Source organism: Megachile rotundata, chromosome 10 (genome assembly GCF_050947335.1).
Source record: "Megachile rotundata isolate GNS110a chromosome 10, iyMegRotu1, whole genome shotgun sequence".
Classification (NCBI taxonomy): Eukaryota; Metazoa; Arthropoda; class Insecta; order Hymenoptera; family Megachilidae; genus Megachile; species Megachile rotundata.
In genome coordinates, this window is record NC_134992.1 from 14,046,172 (window position 1) to 14,074,112 (window position 27,941).

General features: G+C 37.4%; 2 protein-coding genes across 5 annotated transcripts in view; both read left to right on the plus strand.

Annotated features, from left to right (window-relative positions):
• The window catches only part of amon (prohormone processing protease amontillado), a 42,198-nt gene extending 36,666 nt beyond the window's left edge, over positions 1-5,532 (plus strand). For all 3 annotated transcript variants that reach the window (XM_076535930.1, XM_076535931.1, XM_012289683.2), the window contains 2 exons: positions 59-176; positions 1,616-5,532. In XM_076535930.1, the coding sequence (XP_076392045.1) occupies positions 59-176; positions 1,616-1,780 (283 nt within the window). In that variant the 3' untranslated portion in view covers positions 1,781-5,532. The remainder of the gene's footprint in view (positions 1-58; positions 177-1,615) is intronic.
• A 9,234-nt stretch (positions 5,533-14,766) lies between these two features.
• The window catches only part of LOC100884036 (neprilysin-1), a 113,257-nt gene continuing 100,082 nt past the window's right edge, over positions 14,767-27,941 (plus strand). For both annotated transcript variants that reach the window (XM_076536152.1, XM_076536153.1), the window contains exons 1-3: positions 14,767-14,977; positions 21,563-22,003; positions 22,999-23,199. In XM_076536152.1, the coding sequence (XP_076392267.1) occupies positions 22,001-22,003; positions 22,999-23,199 (204 nt within the window). In that variant the 5' untranslated portion in view covers positions 14,767-14,977; positions 21,563-22,000. The remainder of the gene's footprint in view (positions 14,978-21,562; positions 22,004-22,998; positions 23,200-27,941) is intronic.

Genomic DNA, 27,941 nt, shown 5'->3' on the forward strand with positions numbered 1-27,941 from the left:
TTAGGTCAGCAATCATTTAATCGATGTGGATATTGTTTTGATGAAGGTATCATTTTAGGTCGATGATACTCAGCCGGAGAATAAAGGACGACGATCACAGAGATGGCTTCACGAAATGGCCCTTTATGACGACTCACACCTGGGGAGAATATCCCCAGGGAACTTGGCTGCTGGAGGTACGATTGTTTCGTTAGTCTGGATTTACATCTGACATATTACAAACGGGACAAACTTGTACAGCAGCATGGAGTTCAATTGTAGCTTATTGTATTGTAAATTATTATAAGTTCAATTGTAACTCATGAATTTAAATCCAAAACTTATATTAAGTTTGTTTGTAGTAATTAGTTTGGACACAACTGTTTAAAGAATCATAAATTGTATTAAACAAATGTTACATGTAGTAATTAGTTTTGACACAGCTGCTTAAAGAATCATAAATTGTATTGGACAAATGTTACATGTAATAATTACTTTTGATACAACTGCTAAAAGAATCATAAAATGCATTGAACAAATGCTACATGTAGTAATTAGTTTTGATACAACTGCTAAAAGAATCATATAGTATTGAATGTTACATGTAGTAATTAGTTTTGATACAACTGCTATAAGAATCATAAATTGTATTGAACAAATGTTACATGTAATAATTAGTTTTGACACAACTGTTTAAAGAATCATAAATTGTATTGAACAAATGTTACATGTAGTAATTAGTTTTGACACAACTGCTAAAAGAATCATAAATTGTATTGAAGAAATGTTACATGTAATAATTAGTTTTGACACAACTGCTGAAAGAATCATATTGTATTGAATGTTACATGTAATAATTAGTTCTGACACAACTGCTGAAAGAATCATAAATTGTATTGGACAAATGTTACTTGTAATAATTAGTTTAAATACAACTGCTGAAGGAATCATAAATTGTATTGAATAAATGCTACATGTAATAATTAGTTTTGATACAACTGCTAAAAAAATCATAAATTGTATTGAACAAATGTTACATGTAATAATTAATTTTGACACAACTGCTGAAAGAATCATAAATTGTATTGGACAAATGTTACATGTAATAATTAGTTTTGATACAACTGCTAAAAGAATCATAAATTGTATTGAACAAATGTTACATGTAATAATTAATTTTGACACAATTGCTGAAAGAATCATATTGTGTTAAATGTTACATGTAGTAATTAGTTTTGACACAACTGCTGAAAGAATCATATTGTATTGAATGTTACATGTAGTAATTAGTTTTGACACAACTGCTTAAAGAACCATATTGTATTGAATGTTACATGTAGTAATTAATTTTAACATGTCTGCTAAAAGAATCATAAATTGTATTGAAGAAATGTTACATGTAATAATTAATTTTGTTACAACTGCTAAAAGAATCATAAATTGTATTGAACAAATGTTACATGTAATAATTAATTTTGATACAACTGCTAAAAGAATCATATTGTATTGAATGTTACATGTAGTAATTAGTTCTAACACAACTGCTAAAAGAATTATAAATTGTATTGAACGTTAATGTATTAATATATAGAAAATTGTTAATTAAGTTTAGAATTAATTTTGCCAAAATGTGCAGGTGAGCTTCAACACTCAGACTCCGCAGAAAGGATGGATCAGGGAGTGGACTCTGATGTTGCATGGCACCAGAGAGCCACCTTACACCGGACTTCCGGCAGCTGATCCTCACTCGAAACTGGCGATCGTCAAGAAGGCTCACGAAGAACGTTCGACCGCGATGTAACCACTGCGAACTCCATGATTCCGAGGAACGTTCATATCGAGAGAGAACGAGAGAAAGAGATAAAAATAGAGAGAGAGAGATACGTTTACGCGACTAGTCTTTATTATTTAAGGATCTCATTTTTACAGGATGTGAAAATTCGAACGCAATCGCCATGTCGTGTTTCCGTGATCGTTCGCTTACTTGTACCATCAAGCTTCGTGTTCTTCGACCATTTTTAATTACGTTCGAATTTTTCAACGATTGTACTGTTCACAGTTTTGTGTGGTAACACGTTGCCTGGAAATTGATAGGTTATTATTAATGTTAATGGATGCGCGTTTTATTATAATTAGATATTTATTATTAGTGATGGACACAGGAGAGGTGTGATTGTTTTGCAAATGTCAACACGTTGATTGCCATAAAATGTGTAGCAAAACAAAGATTATTTAAACTTTCTACTATCATATGTTGTTGGCAATCGGTACTTGAATATGGTGTTGTTACTGTACTTTACTAATGGTAATTATACTACTAGTACAGTAAGTAATTGTATAGTACTTGTATCAGTAGTATAGTAATGATATAGTGATACAGTAATTAGTATTAGTACGTTACTAATACTATCCAACTTTTCTCCTTTTACTGCTTTGCTTTAAGGATTGTACTTCTATTTAGAAATAATACAAGTTTCTCATATTTAATACACTACATTCATATATTATTCAATCTTCCTCGCTCTAATTTAATCTATATTAAAACTTGCATATTATACTCAACATAAGTGATACCTTCAAGGTTGAATGTTGAACAAACGTTTAACACTAATTGAAATAAAATTAGCACTCTTGATATGAAATGGCTGGTGCCTTTAAACAGCGTTAATCTAAAACAAGTCTCTAAAACTAATCAGCAACCAGAACATAAATTATATGAAACTTAGGGTGCAGACAAAACCTAACCATAATGATCTTCATGGCAGTCAACGTGTTAGTCTTACTTTACGTACAATTCTCAACATTGTAAACTTCTTTCAAGAACATCTTATCAAGCTACTTAATTAAACTACAGTAGCTGAAGATTGTAGACATCAAAGATCTCTATTTTGTTCTCTACAAAACTTTCTTCGATTCAGAAAAGAAATGTCGAATGAAGAGAGGGGTTTAGACCGCCAACAAAACAAACAAGAAAAGTATTATCAGAGTAAAACACAGTTAATGCCAAAGAGTCTCTGCTGGGAACAATAAAAAATCATTCGGTATAGTCCTCGCAACTCGACGAGCCCGTCCGTATCAAACGATGAATTCGTAGCCGAGTTTTTAGCGCGTGTCGAGTTGAGAGGCTGCTTTAGTAAACGGAAACGATCAGACGGGAACACTGATGGTCCACGCGTGCCAACGTTTCTTTCTTGATCTCTCAGAGAAAGCTTCGCGAAGAATACGAATTCTTTTGGATAATATATCTGTCGTAGACTATTAGATGTTCAACTATATATATGTGTGTGTATGTATACACAAGTATTGGCTTTTACAGAGGACGTTGTGTGCAAGGTTTACCTCTCTAAGTGACACAAGATTTTACAAGGACTTTTACAGATTTATGAAATTATTGGAGATGAATATATTGTTTCTTGTTAATTTTTGAACAACTGATTATTGATAAACTCTACATAATATTCGACCAATATACTTTCATCTATAACTATGTATAATTAATGAAAGTATCATTTACAAGTTTCTCTGCCAAATTATACAAAGTCTTCCTAACCTTTGTGCAAGAATTTTTAGTAACTATATGTTCCTCTCTTGAACAAATTAAATTGATATCCTCTAGAAAATTGCAAGTACATATCGTTGTCTTAAGAACATTATTAAAAATATTGAAGACTCAAATTCTTCCTGGCCAATCATATCATAGTCTGTCATATGTTATGTTCACTATCTTGCCACTTAGGGAGGTAATCTTGAATATGTTTCTTTCAAAATTTTATATAAATAATTAACTGTTTTTTTAACATAAAAAATTAGTGCTTAAAGGACTGTACTTCGACCGTCAGACGTTTCTGTCTTCGATACACTAAACATATCCATCTCGGATTCTTCGCATTACGCACAAAATATTTCTGATAGTAATTTGTACGAAATTCACTTACGTGGCCATAAGTATCCTTTCTTTGAACATTTTTAATTGAACCTGGAGATTTTTGGCTATTGCCATAATATGCGAGGTCAAAGACCTGTTTTAACATTCTTTGGAAGAAATCTACACGTGTTCTACGTTCGCACGCATGGACCACAATCGAGGCTTTTATACAACCTAATTTCATAAACTTTAGTTGGTATAATTTATTAAACTATGATGTTACTGCGAAATTTACTTTACTGTTAATTTTGTTACTTAATATTTATTTTGTGAACAAAGTCATTAATATATTAATCATTAGTTGCTTTATATTTTATTATAATGCAGTTGTGAGTATTTAAATTGTTATTGCGTTCTTTTTCTTTGTTATACTTTGAGCTTTCTGAAATTTTGTAAACTTTAATATATACTGTCATTATTATTTGTGCTTCATGGTTGCATTTCTGATTGGTTTCAAAATGGTGGTCATTTTTAAAGAGGTCACAGGTTTCAATCATATCTGCCTGGATCAATATACTAAAACTTAAGTGTACTACGATGATTTACTCTTTCGCTATTAAATCTGTATGATCGATCCGTGAAAGGATAACGCAGATCGTGCGTGCGGACAATTTATCGTACACGTCTCCACCTGATTTCAAACCTTCGAGGTAATCTTCAAGTATTTACACAATCTTTACGCAAGGTTATTTACTTCAGGATTGCGCTTCAGTATCGATTCGCAGAGTGGGACTAAATTGATTTGAAACTATTAAGGACTCCTGATAGTACGGTCGTGCATACGACCATCTACGTAATCACGTCTTACGAATGTATTAAAAACACTTACAATGTTTCAAATTTTGAATGCTTTAAACAGAGCTCATCGCAGACAGTCGACCAATAAACTGATCCCTTGCCTTATTCGTATTTTTATTAAGGTTTGATGTAACGAGATAATAGAGAAGTTAGAAATTTTGTAGGTTTTTTGAAAGCTTGTAGCGTAGGTTGCGCATCTCTGCGACGGGTTAATAATTTATGATAATTCGAATATACGTAATTTCAATAAGATGTAATTTCAACAAGATGTAATTTCATTGACAAGAAACGAAAAATTGTTAGACATAGATTTCATAAAATATTAGATTATTAAATTGTAACAAAAATTGTTGGCATTTCCTTCTCTTCGTCGACCACCGATATAAGGCAAGGGTCACTCATGAAACATCGATTATTTCGACAAACCGAAATGATTTGCTGCCACTGCAAATTAAATCCGAAGAATTCTCGATTTTTAGATTGCGAAGAGAATATGTAATATCTAGAAAGAGCGCGAGAGAGAGAGAAAGAGAGTGTGAATGTGAGAGAGAGATAGAAGAGGAAGAGTATATAATATACATAAGAACTAGAGATGAAGAGGAACGAGAAGAAAAAAGAGAAGAAATTATGTGTAGATAAAAATAGATATATAGAGATCAGAGAGTTCGAAGTTTACGCATTAAACACGATAAAAGGATAAACGACGTCAACAGAAAATACAAATTATATACATATATATATATATACATAAATATATATAGTTGAAATGAATTTAATCAACCTTATTCTGTACGCGATGTACGTGGATGAATAAAGTCTTTATTTTTTGGCCTGCATCGTTTTTATATGCTGTACCTGACATCCGTTGTTATTTTATTTATTATTGTTTATATTTGTAACTTTTTTTGGTTTCATTCTTTGTGCAATTTTTAGGATTTGGAAGTTTGGTGTTGGGTTGTTGGGACTTTTTCGGACTGATATTGGGGTTTTGGGACTTTTGGGGACTTTGGAAAATTGGGAATTGCAGAGGGTGGAATATTGGGACTTTTGGGGACTTTGGAAATTTGGGACTTGCAGAGGGTGGAATTTTGGGACTTTTGGGACTTGGAGAGTGTGGAATTTTGGGACTTTTGGGGACTTTGGAAATTTGGAACTTGTAGAGGGTGGAATTTTGGGACTTTGGAACTTTGGAATTTTGGAACTTGAAGAGAGTGGAATTTTGGGACTTTTGGGGACTTTGGAAATTTGGAATTTTGGGGTTCGGGAACTTTGGCATTTTGGGACTTGAAGAGAGTGGAATTTTGGGACTTTTGGGGACTTTGGAAATTTGGGACTTGTAGAGGGTGGAATTTTGGGACTTTGGAACTTTGGAATTTTGGAACTTGAAGAGAGTGGAATTTTGGGACTTTTGGGGACTTTGGAAATTTGGAATTTTGGGGTTCTGGAACTTTGGAATTTTGGGACTTGAAGAGAGTGGAATTTTGGGACTTTTGGGGACTTTGGAAATTTGGGACTTGAAGAAAGTGGAATTTTGGGACTTTTGGGGACTTTGGAAATTTAGAATTTTGGGGTTCTGGAACTTTGGAAATTTGGGACTTGCAGAGGGTGGAATTTTGGGACTTTTGGGGACTTTGGAAATTTGGAATTTTGGGGTTCTGGAACTTTGGAATTTTGGAACTTGCAGAGTGTAGAATTTTGGGAATTTGGAACTTGGGAATTTTGGGCCTTGCAGAGTGTGAAATTTTGGGACTTTTGGGAACTTTGAGAATTTGGAATTTTGGGGACTTGGAACTTTGGAATTTGGGGACTTGGAGGGAGTGGAATTTTGGGAATTTGGAACTTTGGAATTTTGGGACTTGCAGAGTGTGAAATTTTGGGACTTTTGGGAACTTTGAGAATTTGGAATTTTGGGGACTTGGAACTTTGGAATTTGAGGACTTGGAGAAAGTGAAATTTTGGGAATTTGGAACTTTGGAATTTTGGGCCTTGCAAAGTGTGAAATTTTGGGACTTTTGGGAACTTTGAGAATTTGGAAGTTTGGGGACTTGGAACTTTGGAATTTTGGGACTTGCAGAGTGTGGAATTTTAGGAATTTGGAACTTTGGAATTTTGGGACTTGCAGAGTGTGGAATTTTGGGACTTTTTGGGCCTCTTCGAATTTGGAATTTTGGGGATCTGGAACTTTGGAAATTTGGGACTTGCAGAACGTAGAATTTTGGGACTTTTGAGGACTTTTCGAATTTGGAATTTTGGGACTTGAGTATAGAATTTTGGGTCCGTAACTTTGGGACTTCATATTTTAAACTTGAGGAACTAGTTATTTTGGAAGCATAAAACCTTGATACTTTAAAATTGAAAAATTCTTGAACCTCCACATCTCCACTTATACATTCTATATATTGCACAAGTACTCCAAATATATCACATATACACAATACGCACTACTCTTTTTCATATAATTTACATAATAATCCAGTACAACCCGCCTTCTTTCCAACAAATATTAAGAAACTTTAAAATGCAATTAGAAAATCACTTAATGGATAATTCTGTTGTTGAAAGGGTGAAAGTAGTATAAAATAGAAGAAGATCGTCGAAGGGAACTAATGCGTTCTAACTGTATTAGAACTAAGCAGATATTTGGTATCAACGTAGTAAAGCTTCGTCGTCGAGGTGGAATCGTTTCGTTTCGAGGATACGGCTTCCTCCAGATCCATATCGATTCGCTTCATACGAGTGCTTCCGTTTCTTTGCCAATGCCAATGACGACTAAATCGTGCGATTACTCGTCCTTGACTCTAAAAACATTCGATGGATTAGCAAAGATCGATGTTCGTTTTGTGAAATTACTTCTTGTACTCGGCACTCGCACTTCGGAGTAAATTACTGTAGTTATCTAAAGCAGTATCACTACTTCATTGATGAACAATTTCTGAAATAAAATGTTTAATATATTGTTAACTAAAAAATTACTAGATTGAAATCTTACCCTCTGACAATTTTATTATTTTTTTTAACAATAATCGTATAACAATCAATAACATCATAACATCAATCAATTTCACTGAAGACCATAATTGTCCACAACAGCAAAAGACTTAATTGAAACAAATTAAAAAATAATTCCCTCCAGTATCTCCGATCTCCGATTTCGAAGGAATTTATACTGAAATCAATTTAATTATAAAAGGCTTTCCAATCAACGTCGCGAATATTTTCTGATAATAATCGTAAACGAGCAAGGTAGGACGTCGATGACTGTGAAAACTTGGGTGAATTCGGTCAAGATGGAATATATTAATGGATTGTTTGCACTTGACAGCGGAACGATTTATTGTACTTTAATTTTTTGCCTGATTCACGAGCTAAAATAATTTTCGTGTCGTGTTCCAATTATCGACGAGAGCGGCAAATTTACTGGACAAATTCTGTTGCCAAGATTGAATTTTAATTACGGTTGACACCCAACGACAGTAGAAACAGCTGCGTCTAGTACGACACACGATCATGCGGATTATCAAGGATATTAATTATTCCTTTTGCTGCTACGAAATGGCTGCGTGTTTCGAGTTACCGGCTTGACAGATTGTCATCGATCCAAGTAATTAACTGCTCTGAGAACGGATCGTGAGCTCTGCCAATTTGCATAATTGGGTCGCCGTTGCTAAAACGTTATTTACAACGCTTCGTTAAATTTAACGACACCCTTCGACCATTAACTCCACATTTAGAATCCAGAGAAACGATACAATTTCACAAATTTCTTATATCATTGATTTAATCAAATGATTTGCATTGGACTCTTTTTACTTAAATTGGTATGGTGATATAACGTGTGAGGTTCAATTACAATATGTGGTAACACAACAGGTTGTAACGTGTCACGTGGTTGAAATACACGTCGAAATACAACATGATGGGGTGCTGTGGTTGAGGTACATGTTGGAATATAATAGTGGCTGAGATACATTTTGGAGTACATGTTCGTATACGATGAGATGCAGTGTATAGTGACATGGGATATATTGTAATGTAGTTGAGTTGAACAGTAGAAATATAATTTATTGAATTATAATGTGTGGAAGTACGATGTAATAAAATATAATGCATCGAATTAACATGCGTAGAATTACTGCGCAGTGAATTACCACGCGCCCAATATAGTACGCGTAGAATTTACCACGCGTCGAATTTACCACGCGTCGAATACATCACGCGTGGAATACACAACGCGTGGAATACACCACGCGTCGAATTTACCACGCGTGGAATACACAACGCGTGGAATACACCACGCGTCGAATTTACCACGCGTGGAATACACCACGCGTCGAATTTACCACGCGTGGAATACACAACGCGTGGAATACACCACGCGTCGAATTTACCACGCGTGGAATACACCACGCGTCGAATTTACCACGCGTCGAATACACCACGCGTCGAATACACCACGCGTCGAATTTACCACGCGTCGAATACACCACGCGTCGAATTTACCACGCGTCGAATTTACCACGCGTCGAATATACCACGCGTGGAATTCACCACGCGACGAATACACCACGCGTCGAATACACCACGCGTCGAATACACCATGCGTGGAATGTACCACGCGTCGAATTTACCACGCGTCGAATACACCACGCGTCGAATACACCACGCGTGGAATACACCACGCGTCGAATTTACCACGCGTCGAATTTACCACGCGTCGAATATACCACGCGTGGAATACACCACGCGTCGAATTTACCACGCGTCGAATACACCACGCGTCGAATACACCACGCGTGGAATACACAACGCGTGGAATACACCACGCGTCGAATTTACCACGCGTCGAATACACCACGCGTGGAATACACAACGCGTGGAATAGACCACGCGTCGAATTTACCACGCGTCGAATACACCACGCGTCGAATTTACCACGCGTGGAATACACCACGCGTCGAATTTACCACGCGTCGAATACACCACGCGTCGAATACACCAAGCGTCGAGTACACCACGCGTGGAATACACCACGCGTGGAATACACCACGCGTCGAATTTACCACGCGTCGAATACACCACGCGTCGAATACACCACGCGTGGAATACTCCACGCGTCGAATTTACCATGCGTGGAATACACCACGCGTCGAATTTACCACGCGTCGAATACACCACGCGTCGAATTTACCACGCGTCGAATACATCACGCGTGGAATACACAACGCGTCGAATACACCACGCGTCGAATACACCACGCGTGGAATCTCCAAGCGTCGAATTTACGACGCGTCCAATATACCACTCGTCGAATACACCACGCGTAGAATCTCCAAGGCTCGAATTTACCACGCGTCGAATACACCACGCGTCGAATTTACCACGCGTAGAATCTCCAAGCGTCGAATACAGCACGCGTAGAATTTCCAAGCGTCGAATTTACCACGCGTCCAATACACCACGCGTCGAGTTACCACGCGTAGAATTTCCAAGCGTTGAATTACCACGCGTAGAATTTCCAAGCGTCGAATTTACCACGCGTCCAATACACCACGCGTCGAATACACCACGCGTAGAATCTCCAAGGCTCGAATTTACCACGCATCGAATACACCACGCGTCGAATTTACCACGCGTAGAATTTCCAAGCATTGAATTACCACGCGTAGAATTGCCAAGCGTCGAATTTACCACGCGTCCAATACACCACGCGTCGAATTACCAGGCACCCAACACACCACGCGTCGAATTACCACGCGTAGAATCTCTACATATCAAATTATCACGCATCAACATTTACCCAACTAAAAGACTCCACATCAAATACCTTACCCTCATCAAATTTAACTCCTGTCCAATAAACATTTAACAATAAAGTAAAATTTTTCTATAATACAATACTTCATGACATAAATTTTTTGTCAGTACTATTATCGAACACTTTCGATTGTCAAATCGGTTTTATACCGTTGTTTCAAAGCAACTTGCACAACACAGCTCACAAGCATATCGAATGCAATTTTATCGGCGAAACGGCAATTACTCGCAATTCTCCGCGTTTTATACGTTCGTACAAACGAAAATACAAGTTTTCGAGCACCGCGCTCTACTCGTTTCTCTCGTAAATTCGTGATATTCGCGTGACAGCCACTCGTCCGGCAGGATCAGGATAACAAACGAGTGCGGCTAAAAAGCATGAGTATCGCGCAAACTGGACCGCGGGAAAAAAAAATTAAGATATCACTGGCATTTCATTAACACGACCTACATTGTACGCGAAATTGCTTCCTGTGTGTGCGTACGGTCCAGAAAGAATATTACTGAGAATTGATCTTCGGCCAGGAAGTAGTTCGTGTTCTACGCGAATTGCTTAAAAGCTTGCTGAGTTTAATTACTTCTTGTGGATGTGTTCATTTGTTTGCTTAAACAAGCAAACAAATAAACTATTTAAAAAAATAAAACTATTTTTAGACTTGTACATTTTTGACTTTTTGGATTTCTTGGGTTTTGGAGGAAAATTTCTGGGTTGTCAAGTTTTTTAAGTTAACGTCACATCCACACTAAATGTCACATCCACACATCACAATTCTACATATCCGAAATCCACATATGACAAATTTCACGCATCCCAAATTCACATGTGACAAATTCCACGCATCCCAAATTCACATATGTCAAGTCCCACGCATCCCAAATTCACATATGTTAAATTTCACGCATCCTAAATTCACATATGGCAAATTCGATGCATCCCAATTTCACATATGACAAATTCCACGCATCCCAAATTCACATATGCCAAGTTCCACGCATCCCAACTCACATATGACAAATTCCACGCATCCCAAACTCACATATGTCAAGTTCCACGCATCCCAAATTCACATATGCCAAATTCCACGCATCCCAAACTCACATATGTCAAGTTCCACGCATCTCAAATTTACATACACCGAATTCCACGCATCCCAATTTCACATATGACAAATTCCACGCGTCCCAAATTCACATATGCCAAGTTCCACGCATCCCAACTCACATATGACAAATTCCACGCATCCCAAACTCACATATGCTAATTCCATGCATCGCAAATTCACATATGACAAATTCCACGCATCCCAAATTCACATATGTCAAGTTCCACGCATCCCAAACTCACATATGCCAAATTCCATCCATCCTAAATTCACATATGACACATTCCACGCATCCCAAACTCACATATGACAAATTCCACGCGTCCCAAATTCACATATGCTACTTCCATGCATCGCAAATTCACATATGCCAAATTCCACCCATCCCAAATTCACATATGCCAAATTCCACGCATCCCAAACTCACATATGCCAAGTTCCACGCATCTCAAATTTACATTCACCGAATTCCACACATCCTAAATTCCCATATGCCAAATCCACACACTCCAAATCCAAATATCCCAACTCCCCAAAATTCTCAATATCTCAAATCTCCAGTTCTCAACCTCCTCAACTCGCAAAACTTCCAACATTCAAATTCCCCAAATCCCTATCGCATCAACCCCCAACACCCCAAAATTCCAAAACTCCCTCTCCATTACCGCGTCAACTACGAAGTCCGCGCGAGTACCGCCACAGGGATTAATTAAGTTATTGCTCCTCTTTTTTGCGATAAACCAAAGGTCCACCAGGGAGACTCGTACAAAGGCTGTCGAAAAGGTGCCAAAAATCTTACTCCGTGGAGGGTGCAGGTCGAATGTGGGCCAAGCCGCTGTAACGTAGAGTTTCAAGGAACGCCACAAGGCAAAGGTTTCTGACGTCAGCTCATTAAAGCCATCGTGAATTTGTCTGTAGGCAATGTTTCCAGCAGATAACGAAACCGCGTTATATCGTGTGTCCACATGCAGTCTACTAATTCGCGACTCCTCGATTAACAGCCCACTTCAGATCCACGCGATCATCCAATAAACTTCAAACAATGCTGAAGCTCAAAAATTACTTCGTTTCTTTCACCTTGACATTTCTACGCGCCCGTTAATGATCCTCTAATCGATCGCGAACTTCACCGACAATTCACGGACAAACGCTATAATTTTCCTTTAAGTACTTCAAGGTGTTCGCTGCGCCTTGAATTTCCTCCTTGTAATTTTACTGATTCCGCGGGTGAGGACTGATCGAATGTGTTTATTTATTTATGGAACTTTTTAAAGCTGTGGAGATGTGTCTTGGGACTTTTAAAGGAACTCTATGTTTGGAAGGTTTCATATGGAGTTAGGAGTTTGACATTTTTTGGGATGGGGTGGTTTTTGTACTTTTGAGTGCGTTTGATTTTTTTGGAGGATTAAAATGTTTTGGGTAGTTTGATTTTTGTGGGCAGTTTTTATGTGGAGATTGTCTTTGAAGTTTTTAATTGTACTGAAGGGTTTGATAGTTTATGATGTACTGATTGTTTTGAGATATTTTTAATTGTATTGAGTGGCTTGAAATTTTTAGATGCATTGAGTGACTTGGCATTTTTAAATACATTGAGTGTTTAGATATTTTTTAATGTAATGATTGTTTTGAAACATTTTTAATTGTATTAATTTTGTTGAAATTTTTAAATACATTGAGTGTTTAGATATTTTTTAATGTACTGATTGTATTGAAACATTTTTAATTGTATTAATTTTTTTGAATTTTTAAATGCATTGAGTATTTTGATATTTTTTAATGTACTGATTGTTTTGAAACATTTTTAATTGCATTAATTTTTTGAAATTTTTAAATGCATTGAGTGTCTTGATATTTTTTAATGTACTGATTGTTTTCAAATATTTTTAATTGTATTAACTTTTTTGAATTTTTAAATGCATTGAGTGTCTTGATTTTTTTTAATGTACTGATTGTTTTCAAATATTTTTAATTGTATTAATTTTTTGAAATTTTTAAATGCATTGAGTGTCTTGATATTTTTTAATGTACTGATTATTTTGAAACATTTTTAATTGTATTAATATTTTTGAAATTTTTAAATACATTGAGTGTTTAGATATTTTTTAATGTACTGATTGTATTGAAACATTTTTAATTGTATTAATTTTGTTGAAATTTTTAAATACATTGAGTGTTTAGATATTTTTTAATGTACTGATTGTATTGAAACATTTTTAATTGTATTAATTTTGTTGAAATTTTTAAATGCATTGAGTGTTTAGATATTTTTTAATGTACTGATTACTTAGAAACATTTTTAATTGCATTATTTTTTTTGAAATTTTTAAATGTATTGAGAGTCTTGATATTTTTTAATGTACTGATTATTTTGAAACATTTTTAATTGCATTGGGTGTCTTGAAATTTTTAGTTGCATTAAATGTTTGACCATTTTATAAGATATTGACTATCTTGCAATTTTTCAATATACTAAACTTTAAATTGTCAAAAATATAGTGTTTCTAAACTTCCAAACAAACTGAACGTCTGAAAAGTTTGAAAATAGTACAAAATTTCTCGAAAGCAAACTACTAAAAATCTCCAAGTGCTAAAATCTAGAAAAACTCTGAAATCTTGAAACTCATAAAATCTGAAAGATCCCGAAACTTTCAAAAATGCTGAAAGTTCTAAAAATGTCATCCAAACGAAATTTGCAGCGTGCGAATAAACGTGCTAAGAATTTTGAAATTTCAAAAACTGTAAAAAACTTGTGGTGTGAAATGTATGATATCGTTATCAATTCCACAGCTAATGACAATTGTGGAATGAAGCGACGGTGGGGGTAAAAGAAGGAGAAGGAAAGCGCACAGTTGAAACATTCAAAAATGCTAAAAGTCCTAAAAATGTCACCCAAACAAAATTTGCAGCGTGCGAATAAACGTGCTAAGAATTTTGAAATTTTAAAAACTGTAAAAAACTTGTGGTGTGAAATGTATGATATCGTTATCAATTCCACAGCTAATGACAATTGTGGAATGAAGCAACGGTGGGGGTAAAAGAAGGAGAAGGGAAGCGTACAGTTAACGCAGACAGAGAGGACAAATAAAGAGGAGTGGGGGTTGGTAGAGAGAGAGAGAGGAGGGGATAGAAGGAGACGCGACACGGTGGTTGAGTTCAGTCCGCGTGTTACCCCCAGCCGTAAAGCAGGGTCGCGTTTTCTTTACTTCCGGTTGTCTCGTACTCAAAAAGATTAGGCGAAATCGTGACATACCCGTGACACGTTTCGATTTTTTCGTATCGTGACCAGTGTACCGGAAGTGACACTATCAGTGAAAAACGGGGAAACGTTTACGGGAACCGCTTCGTGGATTTGTAACAGGTAACTTTTTTATTCCTTTGTTGGAAGATTGGTTGTTTGTCCAACACTTGATCATTTTTATTAAATTTTGTGCTTGAGATGAATTAGTGATTTGCATTATTGATTTTAGTTACGTCAAGTGACTATTAATTTATGGATGTGGGACATATGTAACAATTGAATTGGAGAATTTATTATCGCGTGTATCACATGTGAAACATAATTTTAATATTGATGAGAAATATTTTTTATCTAATGTTATGATATTTATTTTCAACTTGATTTTTTGTGTAAATAGTTTTGAAACATTTTATCAAGTTTAATAATTATATTGAATTATTGTCACGAGACATAAATTTGTAAATATGTGATTCATGTGTAATAATTGTTTTAGAGAATTTATTATTCTACAACATATGTATCATATGTGGAACATAATTTTCATATTTACAGAAAATATTTTTTATGCAATATTCTGATATTTATTTTTAGATTGATTTTTTGTGTGAATAGTATTAAAACATTTTATCAAGTTTAATAATTATATTGAATTATTGTCACGAGACATAAATTTGTAAATATGTGATTCATGTGTAATAATTGTTTTAGAGAATTTATTATTCTACAACATATGTATCATATGTGGAACATAATTTTCATATTTACAGAAAATATTTTTTATGCAATATTGTGATGTTTATTTTTAACTTGATTTTTTGTGTGAATAGTATTAAAACATTTTATCAAGTTTAATAATTATATTGAATTATAGTTACAAGACATAAATTTGTAAATATGTGATTCATGTGTAATAATGGTTTTAGAAAATTTATTAGCCTACACCACATGTATCATATGTGAAACATAATTTTCATATTTACAGAAAATATTTTTTATGCAATATTGTGATGTTTATTTTTAACTTGATTTTTTGTGTGAATAGTATTAAAACATTTTATCAAGTTTAATAATTATATTGAATTATAGTCACGAGATACAAATTTGTAAATATGTGATTCATGTGTAATAATGGTTTTAGAGAATTTGCAATATTCAGATATTTATTTTCAACTTGATATTTTGTGTAAACAGTATTGAAACATTTTATCGAGTTAAATAATTATATTGAATAATAATTATATAGCACAGGAGATACATTTATTTGATATCATTCAGATGTTTCGTTTTCTCATAATTACTCCACTGTATTATGATATTTGAGGTATTAATCCCTGCAGGCTGTATGTCAGTGACCGTGTTAATTTTCCCAAGCATAATTATTCCATTGGATTATATTTGGGGTATTAATCACTGGAGACTCCACTGTGGCGAACGTGTTAATTTTCGCATACACAATAACCATTGCATTACATTATATTTCAGTCATTAATCACCGGGGACTCCATAACAGTTAACATGTTAATACACTCTGGAGTATCATACGTTGAATTAGTTTGGTCCGAAAATAACTTCAAACTATGAATATTGTTATTTCGTATACATTTTAAAAATTGTAGCAACTTGATATTTTATAAATATTGTAAAAATTACAAACAGTCACTATTTCATGAATTTTATAAAAGTTACAGCAAGTTGCTGTTTGATAAACATTTTAAAAATTATAGCAACTTGATGTTTTGTAAATATTGTAAAAATTATAGTGAGTTACTATTTTATAAATATTGTGAAAATTACAGCAGGTTGCTATTTTATAAATATTTTAAAAATTGCAGAGGTTTGATATGTTATAAATATTGTAAAAATTACAGTGACTCACTATTTCATAAATATTGTAAAAGTCACAGCAACTTGCTATTTTATAAATATTTTAAAAATTGCAGTAACTTGATATTTTATAAATATTGTAAAAATTACAGTGAGTCACTATTTCATAAATATTGTAAAAATTACAGCAAGTTGCTATTTTATAAGTTTTTAAAAATTGCAGCAACTTGCAACTTAATAAAAATTCCAAAAACACCAGTAACTATCTATTAAATAAAAATTCCAAAAATACCAATAACTAGCTATTTAATAAAAATTCCAAAAACACCACCAACTAGCTATTTAATAAAAATTCCCAAAACACCAATAACCATCTATTTAATAAAAATTCCCAAAATACCAATAACCAGCTATTTAATAAAAATTCCAAAAACACCACTAACTAGCTATTTAATAAAAATTCCCAAAATACCAGTAACTATCTATTAAACAAAAATTCCCAAAATACCAAAACATTCTATTTAACAAATACTCCAAAAACAGCATTTGCAAGCACTCCAGAAATTCCCAAAATTACACGCTAATAATCGATGAAAATCATTGGAAAATTTACGGCCATTGAGCCCCGGTAGCGTTTGTTTGTTCGGAAGTTGGTCAACCTTGAAATCTTGAACAAGGAAGGTTCGACACCAAAATACACAAATCGGTAGCTGGAGAATGTTGTACCGGATAGGTCAGTACAACGTCGACTTTGTCGAACAAGTTTTTCGATCCGTGGTAGATAACTATCGGTGCGTGTTGAGAAAACAAGAAGTACCATAGCGTTTTCCGGTACGCGGAATCCACTTCCGTTTGAAAAGTTCCGGTGGTGGAGCGCGCGAACTTTCGGGACGATATTTAGAGCCGAATCGATTTGATTAGAAACTTTGATACATAAAAAGTTATTTTGTGTTTAAGAAATAGAAATGTTTCTGCTCGTGATTTTAGTTATTATGGAAAAGAAAAAAGGTCATATTTTTCAATTATCGATGTGGAATATTTTTTGTTAATTTTCGGTGTGGGGATTATGTGCACATGATGGACAAAATTGAAAATTGTTAATCCTAGTATGTGTACAAATATTAATCCCTTGTCATGGTATTTTATAGAAGATCACAATTTTTTATTAAATAATATATCTATAATAATGTGTGAAATAATTTGAGGAATGTAGGGAGAGACATGTTCATATGTATCTAATTGTAAGACCCTCTGAAAAGTCTCTTGTCATAATACTTTTCAAGAAACTTCATAATTTTATAATTAACCAATATGTAAATGTAGAATGATGTGAATTAAATCACATGTGATGTGTTACATATGTTGGCAAAAATAATATGTGTTATCTTAGGTACATAAAATAATATATATTATACGCGTGGTAATTCGACGCGTAGTAATTCGATCCTTGGTAATTCGACGCGTGAGAATTCCACGCGTGGTAATTCGACACGTAAGAATTCCACGCGTGGTAATTCGATCCTTGGTAATTCGACGCGTGGGAATTCCACGCGTGGTAATTCGACGCGTGAGAATTCCACGCGTGGTAATTCGATCCTTGGTAATTCGACGCGTGGGAATTCCACGCGTGGTAATTCGACGCGTGAGAATTCCACGCGTGGTAATTCGACGCGTGGTGTATTTCACGCGTAGTAATTCGATCCTTGGTAATTCGACGCATGGGAATCCCACGCGTAGGAATTCCACGCGTGGTAATTCGACACATAAGAATTCCACGCGTGGTAATTCGACGCGTGGGAATCCCACGCGTGGTAATCCGACGCGTGAGAATTCCACGCGTGGTAATTCGACGCGTGGTGTATTCCACGCGTGGTAATTCGATCCTCGGTAATTCGACGCATGGGAGTCCCACGCATAGGAATTCCACGCGTGGTAATTCGACGCGTGGTATATTCCACGCGTAGTAATTCGATCCTTGGTAATTCGACGCGTGGGAATCCCAATAATATATATGTATAATATACCATATGTATAAAATAACAAATTCTTTGTTATAACAATTTTATCACAATTCAAGTTTGTCATAATTTTATCATAATTTAATTTTGACATAATTTAACTTTGACATAATTTCGTACTTAACATAAGCATTACAAACTAATATACATACATTATCATCAAATTGTGAATACATCCACAGAAAAGCAATTAAATCAAACGTAGAAAGTGTAAGATTACAAATAGGATTCCACAAAAATTTTCTAAAAAAGAGTCGATAGTTGATGAGTTAATGCGAACAAAAAAAGAGAAAAAAGAAGAGAAAGTTTCTTTCGTAGATTTACGTTTAACGTTCGATCCGTCTCGATCTGGTTCGTTTGCATTTTTCTTCTCGTCCGTCGTTCCGAGGCCTCAATCACGTACTCCATTGACTGGAAAATGTAATCCCGCATCGGCCCTGAATATTTTTATCTTGTTGCAAAAAATAATCCGCGAATAATATCGTCTTCGTACTTGTCGTTCCTATGAATAAACTAGAGCGACGCGTCTGTTGTCCTTTTGGTGAATGTTTTTAGCTCGATACAACTGTGTTCAAAATTCTAATCTCTGCTGATCGATTGCTTGACATATTGGCAAACAATTTTGACGTAAACTACCTTCGAAATTAGTTTGTTCTATTTCTATGATAAAATATAGAAGAGCTTGTTACTCTTCTTTGGGAAGAAGAAGATGAAGAGGTAATGGCAGCGATCGTTCTACATTGTAGATGTGGTACATTGTGCAGTTGGGTTTGGAAATGTTAATATTAGGCTTTGTAGAATCAAGTGTTGGGTTAATCAGGTGTCGGAGTACTATGAGTTCACTAACCGTTAAATTACTGCATGTTGGGTTACCACAAGTGGGATCACTAGACATTACAAGGTATAGAACTTTACGTAGAATTACCATGCGTTGAATACATCACTCGTCGAATATACCACGCGTCGAATATATCGCGCGTAGAATTTACCACGCGTCGAATTACCACGCGTGGAATTCTCAAGCGTCGAGTTATCAAGGATCGAATTACCACGCGTGGGATTCCTACGCGTCGAATTACCAAGGATCGAATTACCACGCGTGGGATTCTCACGCGTCGAGTTATCAAGGATCGAATTACTACGCGTGGGATTCTCACGCGTCGAATTACCAAGGATCGAATTACCACGCGTGGAATACACCACGCGTCGAATTACCACGCGTGGATTCCCTACGCGTTGAATTACCACGCGTGGGATTCCTACGCGTCGAATTTCCAAGGATCGAATTACTACGCGTGGAATTCCTACGCGTCGAATTACCACGCGTGGGATTCCCACGCGTCGAATTACCAAGCGTGGGATTCCCACGCATCGAATTTCCAAGGATCGAATTACTACGCGTGGAATTCTCACGCGTCGGATTACCACGCGTGGGATTCCCACGCGTCGAATTACCAAGGATCGAATTACCACGCGTGGAATCCCCTCGCGTCAAATCCCTACGTGTCGAATCACCACGCGTGGAATTCCTATGCATCGAATTACCACGCGTGGAATTCCCACGCGTTGAATTACCACGCGTCAAATCCCTACGTGTCGAATCACCACGCGTGGAATTCCTACGCATCGAATTACCACGCGTGGAATTCCCACGCGTCGAATTACCACGCGTCAAATCCCTAAGTGTCGAATTACCACGCGTGGAATTCCTACGCGTCGAATTACCACGCGTCGAATTACTACGCGTGGAATTCCCACGCGTCGAATTACCACGCGTCAAATCCCTAAGTGTCGAATCACCACGCGTGGAATTCCTACGCGTCGAATTACCACGCGTCGAATTACTACGCGTGGAATTCCCACGCGTCGAATTACCACGCGTCAAATCCCTAAGTGTCGAATCACCACGCGTGGAATTCCTACGCGTCGAATTACCACGCGTGGAATTACTACGCACCGAATTCCCACGCATTGTAATATATCGCCCGCTCCCACAATACTCCACCACTCCCCATATATCACAGCGCAAATTCCCTGCATTCAGCAAAGTAAAACAACACCTAAAATAATATCCCCGCGAGAGCATCCATACCAAAGAGATCCAAAGTAGGATTACCAAGAATACCTTAATTACGCAGTTAATGAATTAAACGCATTGCCTCAAGCGAACAACTTGTAACAAGTTGATAAAACCTGGTTACACGTTGTGCAGTCACGATCGTGCGATAAAGCAAGGGCTGCCAGGCAGAATAAGACGTTATCTAAAATAGTTGAACGATTGTAGGTCAGAGAAAAAGTGGTAGAGACAGTGTTATCGGTGGCTCCGCTTTAACATCGTACTTTAATCCTTGGTGGTTGAAGGTTAAGGCATTCGAAGCAATAAAGTGTATATACTAGCTAGACACCGTTGGCGTGTTACCAGGATCCTTCTCCTTTTAACGAAAAACACTTAAGCTCGATGGCTAGCTATCTCGTAAAGTTCCATTTAATAATTTCATTTCTGTGTCGTCTGTATTTGGGTGACGCGTGAATTATCACCGGAACCCATTTATGAACGATGCTCTTTATTCGATTACGAACGATTTTAGCAAGTACAGTAAATGTGTCAATACGCTCGACCCACGTCCACTTTACTGGGTGTCCGATCAATTTCCGATTAAATTTCTGCCATCTTTCTGGTTTAATGTGTTACTCGAAGTACTGTTTGTGGAGACTTAATTTATGGATAACTTTGAGTTTACTTAAGGACGCAGAGGCAATTTATGAATAACTTAGGAACACTGATGATTATAATTAATAACATAGCTGCAACCCATAGTTGCACCAACCCCACAAGTCTAACAATGTTAATTATTGTTTACAGATTCGAGAGAAAGGTCCCAGTCAAAAGTAACAGATGCAGGGGTCGAAAGAAAGAGTTAGGCAAACCGCCTGATCGGAGGTGCAGCGGGGCGGTTGTGAGAGTGTCGGGTGCGCTCGAGCTCCTTTCCGGGGATTCAAGATTGGCGGGCTTTAGGGAGCGGGTGTTCCAAGGGACCCGGCAAATGTGGCTCTGTGCACGGTGAGCCGGGGTTACGGGGGCCGCGGGGCCCGTGGCGGCGGGGGTAGATCTCGTGGCGAAGCAAGCGTGAGGCTACCCTTGAGTCCTCGCACTCTGTGCGCCCCTGGGGCCGGAGCTGGAGCACATGTGCACCCACAGGGCGTTGCTCCAGGCGCGGCTCCTACCGCGCCAACCGCTCCTGGAACCGGAAACCCTGCGGGACCTGGCACCGACGAGGGATCCGGCCTTCCTGACGAACCGATGGTACGTTCATTTCAACATCTTAACTCACATGTGGATCATTTAGGCTCATCGGCACTAGGCGTATAAGACTGAGACTTTCTTGGTAGTACTTAAGGTACTTGGTAGTACAGGGTGTCACAACTAGTGTAACTCTTGAGATTGGGCGATGGGGTTCGCGATTCTGAACAACTTTTCCCTTTGCAAAAATTCGATTTGAAGCTTAGTTTTTGAGTTATTAAGGAAAAACACGGGCCAATCAGAGCGCGAGGATTGCGCGCGCTTAGCTACTGGGCGGGGCTGTCGCGTCTGCGCATGCGCAATCCTCGCGCGCTGATTGGTCCATGTTTTTCTTTAATAACTCAGAAACTAAGCTTCAGATCGAATTTTTGCAAAGGGAAAAGTTGTTCAGAATTGCGAACCCCATCACACTACTTCGAGAGTTTCACTAGTTGTGAGACACTTGCTAGGATGCCTTACTGACGAGTTTACTAGCAGGTCCTGGACGAAACGCTCTCTCTTTCATTTTTTCTAGCACTTCCACTATCTAGCCAAATCACCTATGCAAAATAAATATCCAAACAGTAGTTAAAAGTATGGAAAGAGACTAAACCCATTAAAGTAGTTAATATCCTATGGGACCGCAATGTAGAAGTGGCAACACAGCGACAATCGCCAAGTCAGATTTCCTAGTGTTTCATTTTCCCTCCGTGGCTCATCGTAATCCAGCACCGTGTTGACATTCCATTTTCTCCCGACATTTCTTTTCCATTTCGTCAGTGTTTTTCCTTTAAACGATCCTCATCCAGAGCCCCATAATCCGTGAGTATTTTCGTGTCGTAATAGCTCGTTGTTTAGTTCTCCCCTTTCGAACTCTCCTCGTTTTCGTCCACGTATATACGACGGCGTTGGCGTAAACACCCGCCTCATCAGCATTAAACGCCACTTAAAGCGAAGCACGTGTCGCGTGCAAAGTGGAGGAGCATTCTTCTCATCGGTGTAACGTGTTCTGCCATCAGGTACACGTCGAGAGGGCCGTGCAACAGGGTACCTGGATATGCTGCGTGCCGTGTTACTGGTTACGGAGAAGCAAAGCCGTGCACAAGGCGTTGCTCACGTTCGCCATGCTGCTTGTCACGAGTCTACTCGTCACCAGTCCTGTGCTCTTCCTCATCACCACTCTGCCCGAGGGAGAGCAGCCTCGAGAATGCGCACCCCTGGTGAGTGACTTTGTTATACCAAGGTATGGTTTTAGAGACTGGTATTGTTAGAAGGTTATTAATGTTAGTGGATATTATTGTTAGTGGACTTTATTGTTCTTGGTAGATCGTGGACATTGTTTTTAGGATTCTTCTCATCTTAGGTTTAATCCTTTTACATATTACTGGGACAGGTGTGGATCTTAGTAGGCTGCGTTTTAGGTACACTCTTAGGGTTAATTCTTTTGGATCTTAATATTAGGCTGGACTTTTTTGAGTATTACTCTTAGGGTAAACCCTTTTGGATCTCGCTCCTAAGCTACATTTCTTAGAATATTAATATCAAGATAGGGAAGTGGATGTTTAGGGTGGATCCTATTTTATTCTTGCATTCTGAACCCAGCACTTCAGGTCGATTCTTATAGACCTGACATTTGTCATTCATTTTGATCCACACCTTTCACATATGTAGATCTAAAGTGACCTAACCTGTCACTTTGCGACAGTTTGTCTAATCTTGAAGAGTTTTAAAGAAATCATTCTTGAAGAGGTTAAGCTACAAACTTCTCACAAAAACCTCTGCAGAGAGCATTGATATTAATGTCAGTCGTGTAACCTATGATAAGTGGACCCTAGAAGTACAAGTCTTCATGAAAATTAAAATACAGCATTAAACCTCAACACAGCAAGAATTCGAGTTCCAAAAACCATCGTAAAACGAGCCATCCAAAAATCATGAGCTAAACAGCACTCGACCCAGCAATAAAACGAGTAACGTATCGTCGCACAAAAGAACGATACACGATCGGCCATATAACAGGACACTCGATCGGAGTCCTCGAATACGTCACTTTATGGTCCCGTTCGGTTTACGATGCAGGTCCAAAGGAATATCGTCCGGGATTTCATTTATCTCGCAAGGTCTGACGTTTTATTCTTGCCGCAGGGAAACATCTTCCCCGGTGAAAACACTTCGAAATTTCTACTGGCATCTTTCTTATACCTCTCCTCTTGTGGCACACTTTAGCGCGGGAGACTTTTACTGCCACCTTCTCGCGTTAAGCTTCTCGAGGAACATTAACCTCGGGATGAACCTGGGTGCTTAATTTGACTAGCGAAAAAACCGCTAGAGAACCGCTAAGGAGTACAATGGTTATCGCGGCCGTTTCTTGTAACGTCCTCCAGAATGTGCCTCACTATGATCTACAATAATGAGGCTCACTATGATCATCAACAATGAGGTTCACTAAAGATGCACAATAATGAGGCTCACTAAGATCACACAATAATGAGGTTCACTAAAGATGCACAATAGTGAGGTTCACTAAGATCACACAATAATGAGGTTCACTAAGGTTCACAAGAATGAGGTTCATTAAAGATGTACAATAATGAGGTTCATTAAAGATACACAATAATGAGGTTCACTAAAGATCACACAATAATGAGGTTCACTAAGATCATACAATAATGAGGTTAATTAAAAATATACAATAATGAGGTTCACTAAGATCATACAATAATGAGGTTCACTAAGATCACACCATAATGAGGTTCACTAAAGAGGCACAATAATGAGGTTCACTAAAGATCACACAATAAGGAGGTTCACTAAGATCACACAATAATGAGGTTCATTAAAGATGCACAATAATGAGGTTCACTAAAGATGCACAATAATGAGGTTCACTAAGATCACACAATAATGAGGTTCACTAAGATCACACAATAATGAGGTTCACTAAAGATGTACAACAATAAGGTTCACTAAGGTCACACAATAATGAAGTTCACTAAAGATGCACAACAATGAGGTTCACTAAGGTCACACAATAATGAGGTTCACTAAAGATGCACAACAATGAGGTTCACTAAGGTCACACAATAATGAGGTTCACTAAAGATGCACAACAATGAGGTTCACTAAGGTCACACAATAATGAGGTTCACTAAAGATGCACAACAATGAGGTTCACTAAGGTCACACAATAATGAGGTTCACTAAAGATGTACAATAATGAAGTTCACTAAAGATGTACAACAATGAGGTTCACTAAAGATGCACAATAATGAGGTTCACTAAAGATGCACAACAATGAGGTTCGATAAGGTGTCACTTTCGAGTGCGTCCAATGTTAGAAATGGCTCTCTGCAAGCATGTATAGAATCATTTTCGTTGCTGTAGAGCAGCGATGCGCTGGCCGGTTTGACGGTATATTTCCGTCGTTGAAGCGAATACGCGATTTCCGTCGGTCATCCCGCGTCTACCGATTTGCTTCCACTCACGCTACACGGTTCTCCGTGAATGGAAAAGGACGATTTGTAAGCTGTCGGCTTGGTAGCACCGTGTAACAGGTTTTGTCCGCGAGAGCTAGACCGTAAGAGTTTATGTCCTCGCTGGTCGTGTTTCCCTGAAGCGTTATATCACACGCTTTAGTGCCGCTAAAGCTAGACGTCACGAGCAAAACCGAGTGTATACTACGGAAATCCTGTTCATATATAAGCCGATTCTAAGCATGTGGAGAGTGCTGCGGAAATAAGACTGTGCGGAAAGTTTTAAGCTGCGTGGCGGGACGTATTTGTAGAGATACGTGTGCATTGCTGATTTCAATCGTTTTGTTTCTACTGTCTATGTGGCAATATAACGAGGTTGTACTGTTATTGGGACTTGAGTTTCCTTAATTAGAAGATTATTTTATTTAATAGCAGCGACGATTTTAAGGCATCGATTATCTATTATAATTGTACGCATATTATTATATAGTGTATATGAAATTAACCTAAATTCTTTAATCTCTCCAACGCGAGAAATTACAACGCGAGAAATTACAACGCGTGGAATTACAACGCATGGATATACAACGCGTAAAATTACAATGTGTGGAATTACAACGTGTGGATATACAACGCGTGAAATTACATCGCAAGAAATTACAACGCGTGGAATTACAACGCATGGATATACAACGCGTAAAATTACAACGTGTGGAATTACAACGTGTGGATATACAACGCGTGAAATTACATCGCGAGAAATTACAACGCGTGGAATTACAACGCATGGATATGCAACGCGTAAAATTACAACGTGTGGAATTACAACGTGTGGATATACAACGCGTGAAATTACATCGCGAGAAATTACAACGCGTGGAATTACAACGTGTGGAATTACAACGCGTGGAATTACAACGCGTGGATATACAACGCGTGAAATTACAACGCGAGAAATTACAACGCGTGGAATTACAACGCGTGGATATACAACGCGAGAAATTATATAAAGAATTAATAAATAAATTTTCTCTTAAAGTTCCAAATTAACGACGAATGAAAATGTAAGTAACAAAATCATAATTCGAACGTTATAAAAGGTCATTTGAACGACATTTGAGGATTCGAAAGGGGGTTAAAGGCCGTGGGGTAATCATTAACGCGACACCGATCGATCGTCTCGTATGGAAGAGAGAATAGACTGAAAGATATAAAAATAGATGAACGTAGCCCCTAACGAGCCTCTTTTTAACGAAGATTTATTAATCCCACTGACTGGCCGTTACTCAAACCGAACAGAATTAGATGATTCGAGTTCTAAATTCTGCCAGGAAAGTAGTATAATTATCGACGACGATCGGCTGGAAATTTCTAGGATAACGTTATCAATTATCGTTTAATTATCGCCAACCGAGGTGCCTATCATGTTACGCGTTACTTTGCAATCAACCTATATTTAGTTGATGCATGATAATTTATGTTTACCGATATTCCTGTTCGTGACAATATGTACTTCGCATTTGAAATCACGCTAACGTTCAAATTTCGTTAATCGAGCTAATCAGGATCGTTGCACGATTAATCGTTTCCGGAACGAATCTTCTCTGACATTTAACGTGGATATTAAACGTCTACGTTTGTAACACATTAACAGAGTCTCGTATTCGTTCTTTCGTGATGTTCGGAAAACTTCAAATCGATAGTCGAGTATCTACGAATTTATTTAAAGCGACCACATTGAAATCGATATGTTCTACATGTTACACCGACTGAAAAATAATCATTTGGTTTACGAAATTACAACGCGCTAAATTATAACGCGTGAAATTATAACGCTTGGAATTACAAGGCATGGAATTACAACACGTGGAATTACAACGCGTGAAATTGTAACGCTTGAAATTACAACGCGTGAAATGACAACGCGTCAAATGATATCGCGTGAAACTGCAATGCTTGAAATTACAACACGTGAAATTACGACGCGTGGAATTAGAACGCGTGAAATTAGAACGCGTGAAATTACGACGCGTGGAATTAGAACGCGTGCAATTAGAACGCGTGAAATTACGACGCGTGGAATTACAACACGTGGAATTACGACGCGTGGAATTACAACGCGTGAAATGGCAACGCGTGGAATTACAACGCGTGAAATTACAACACGTGGAATTACAGCACGTGAAATTACAACGCGTGAAAGTACAAAGTGTGAAATTACAACGCGTGAAGATATACCGCGTGAAATTATAACGCGTGCAATTACTAAAATTACATAACAATCGTTTAATCCCACTAAAAATTCTTCTCACCAATAAAACAAGATTCCACCCCACAAAGTTATGTTTAATGAGTTACACAAGGTTCCTTAAGTTTTCAATTTATATTCCAAGTAGTTGTAGCCTACCGTTCAAATCGTATTCAGGAAAGATGGCTGAATCTCGTCTCAGCGCACAGTTTATTTAGCTCGTTTCAGTTTTCCCCGCTTG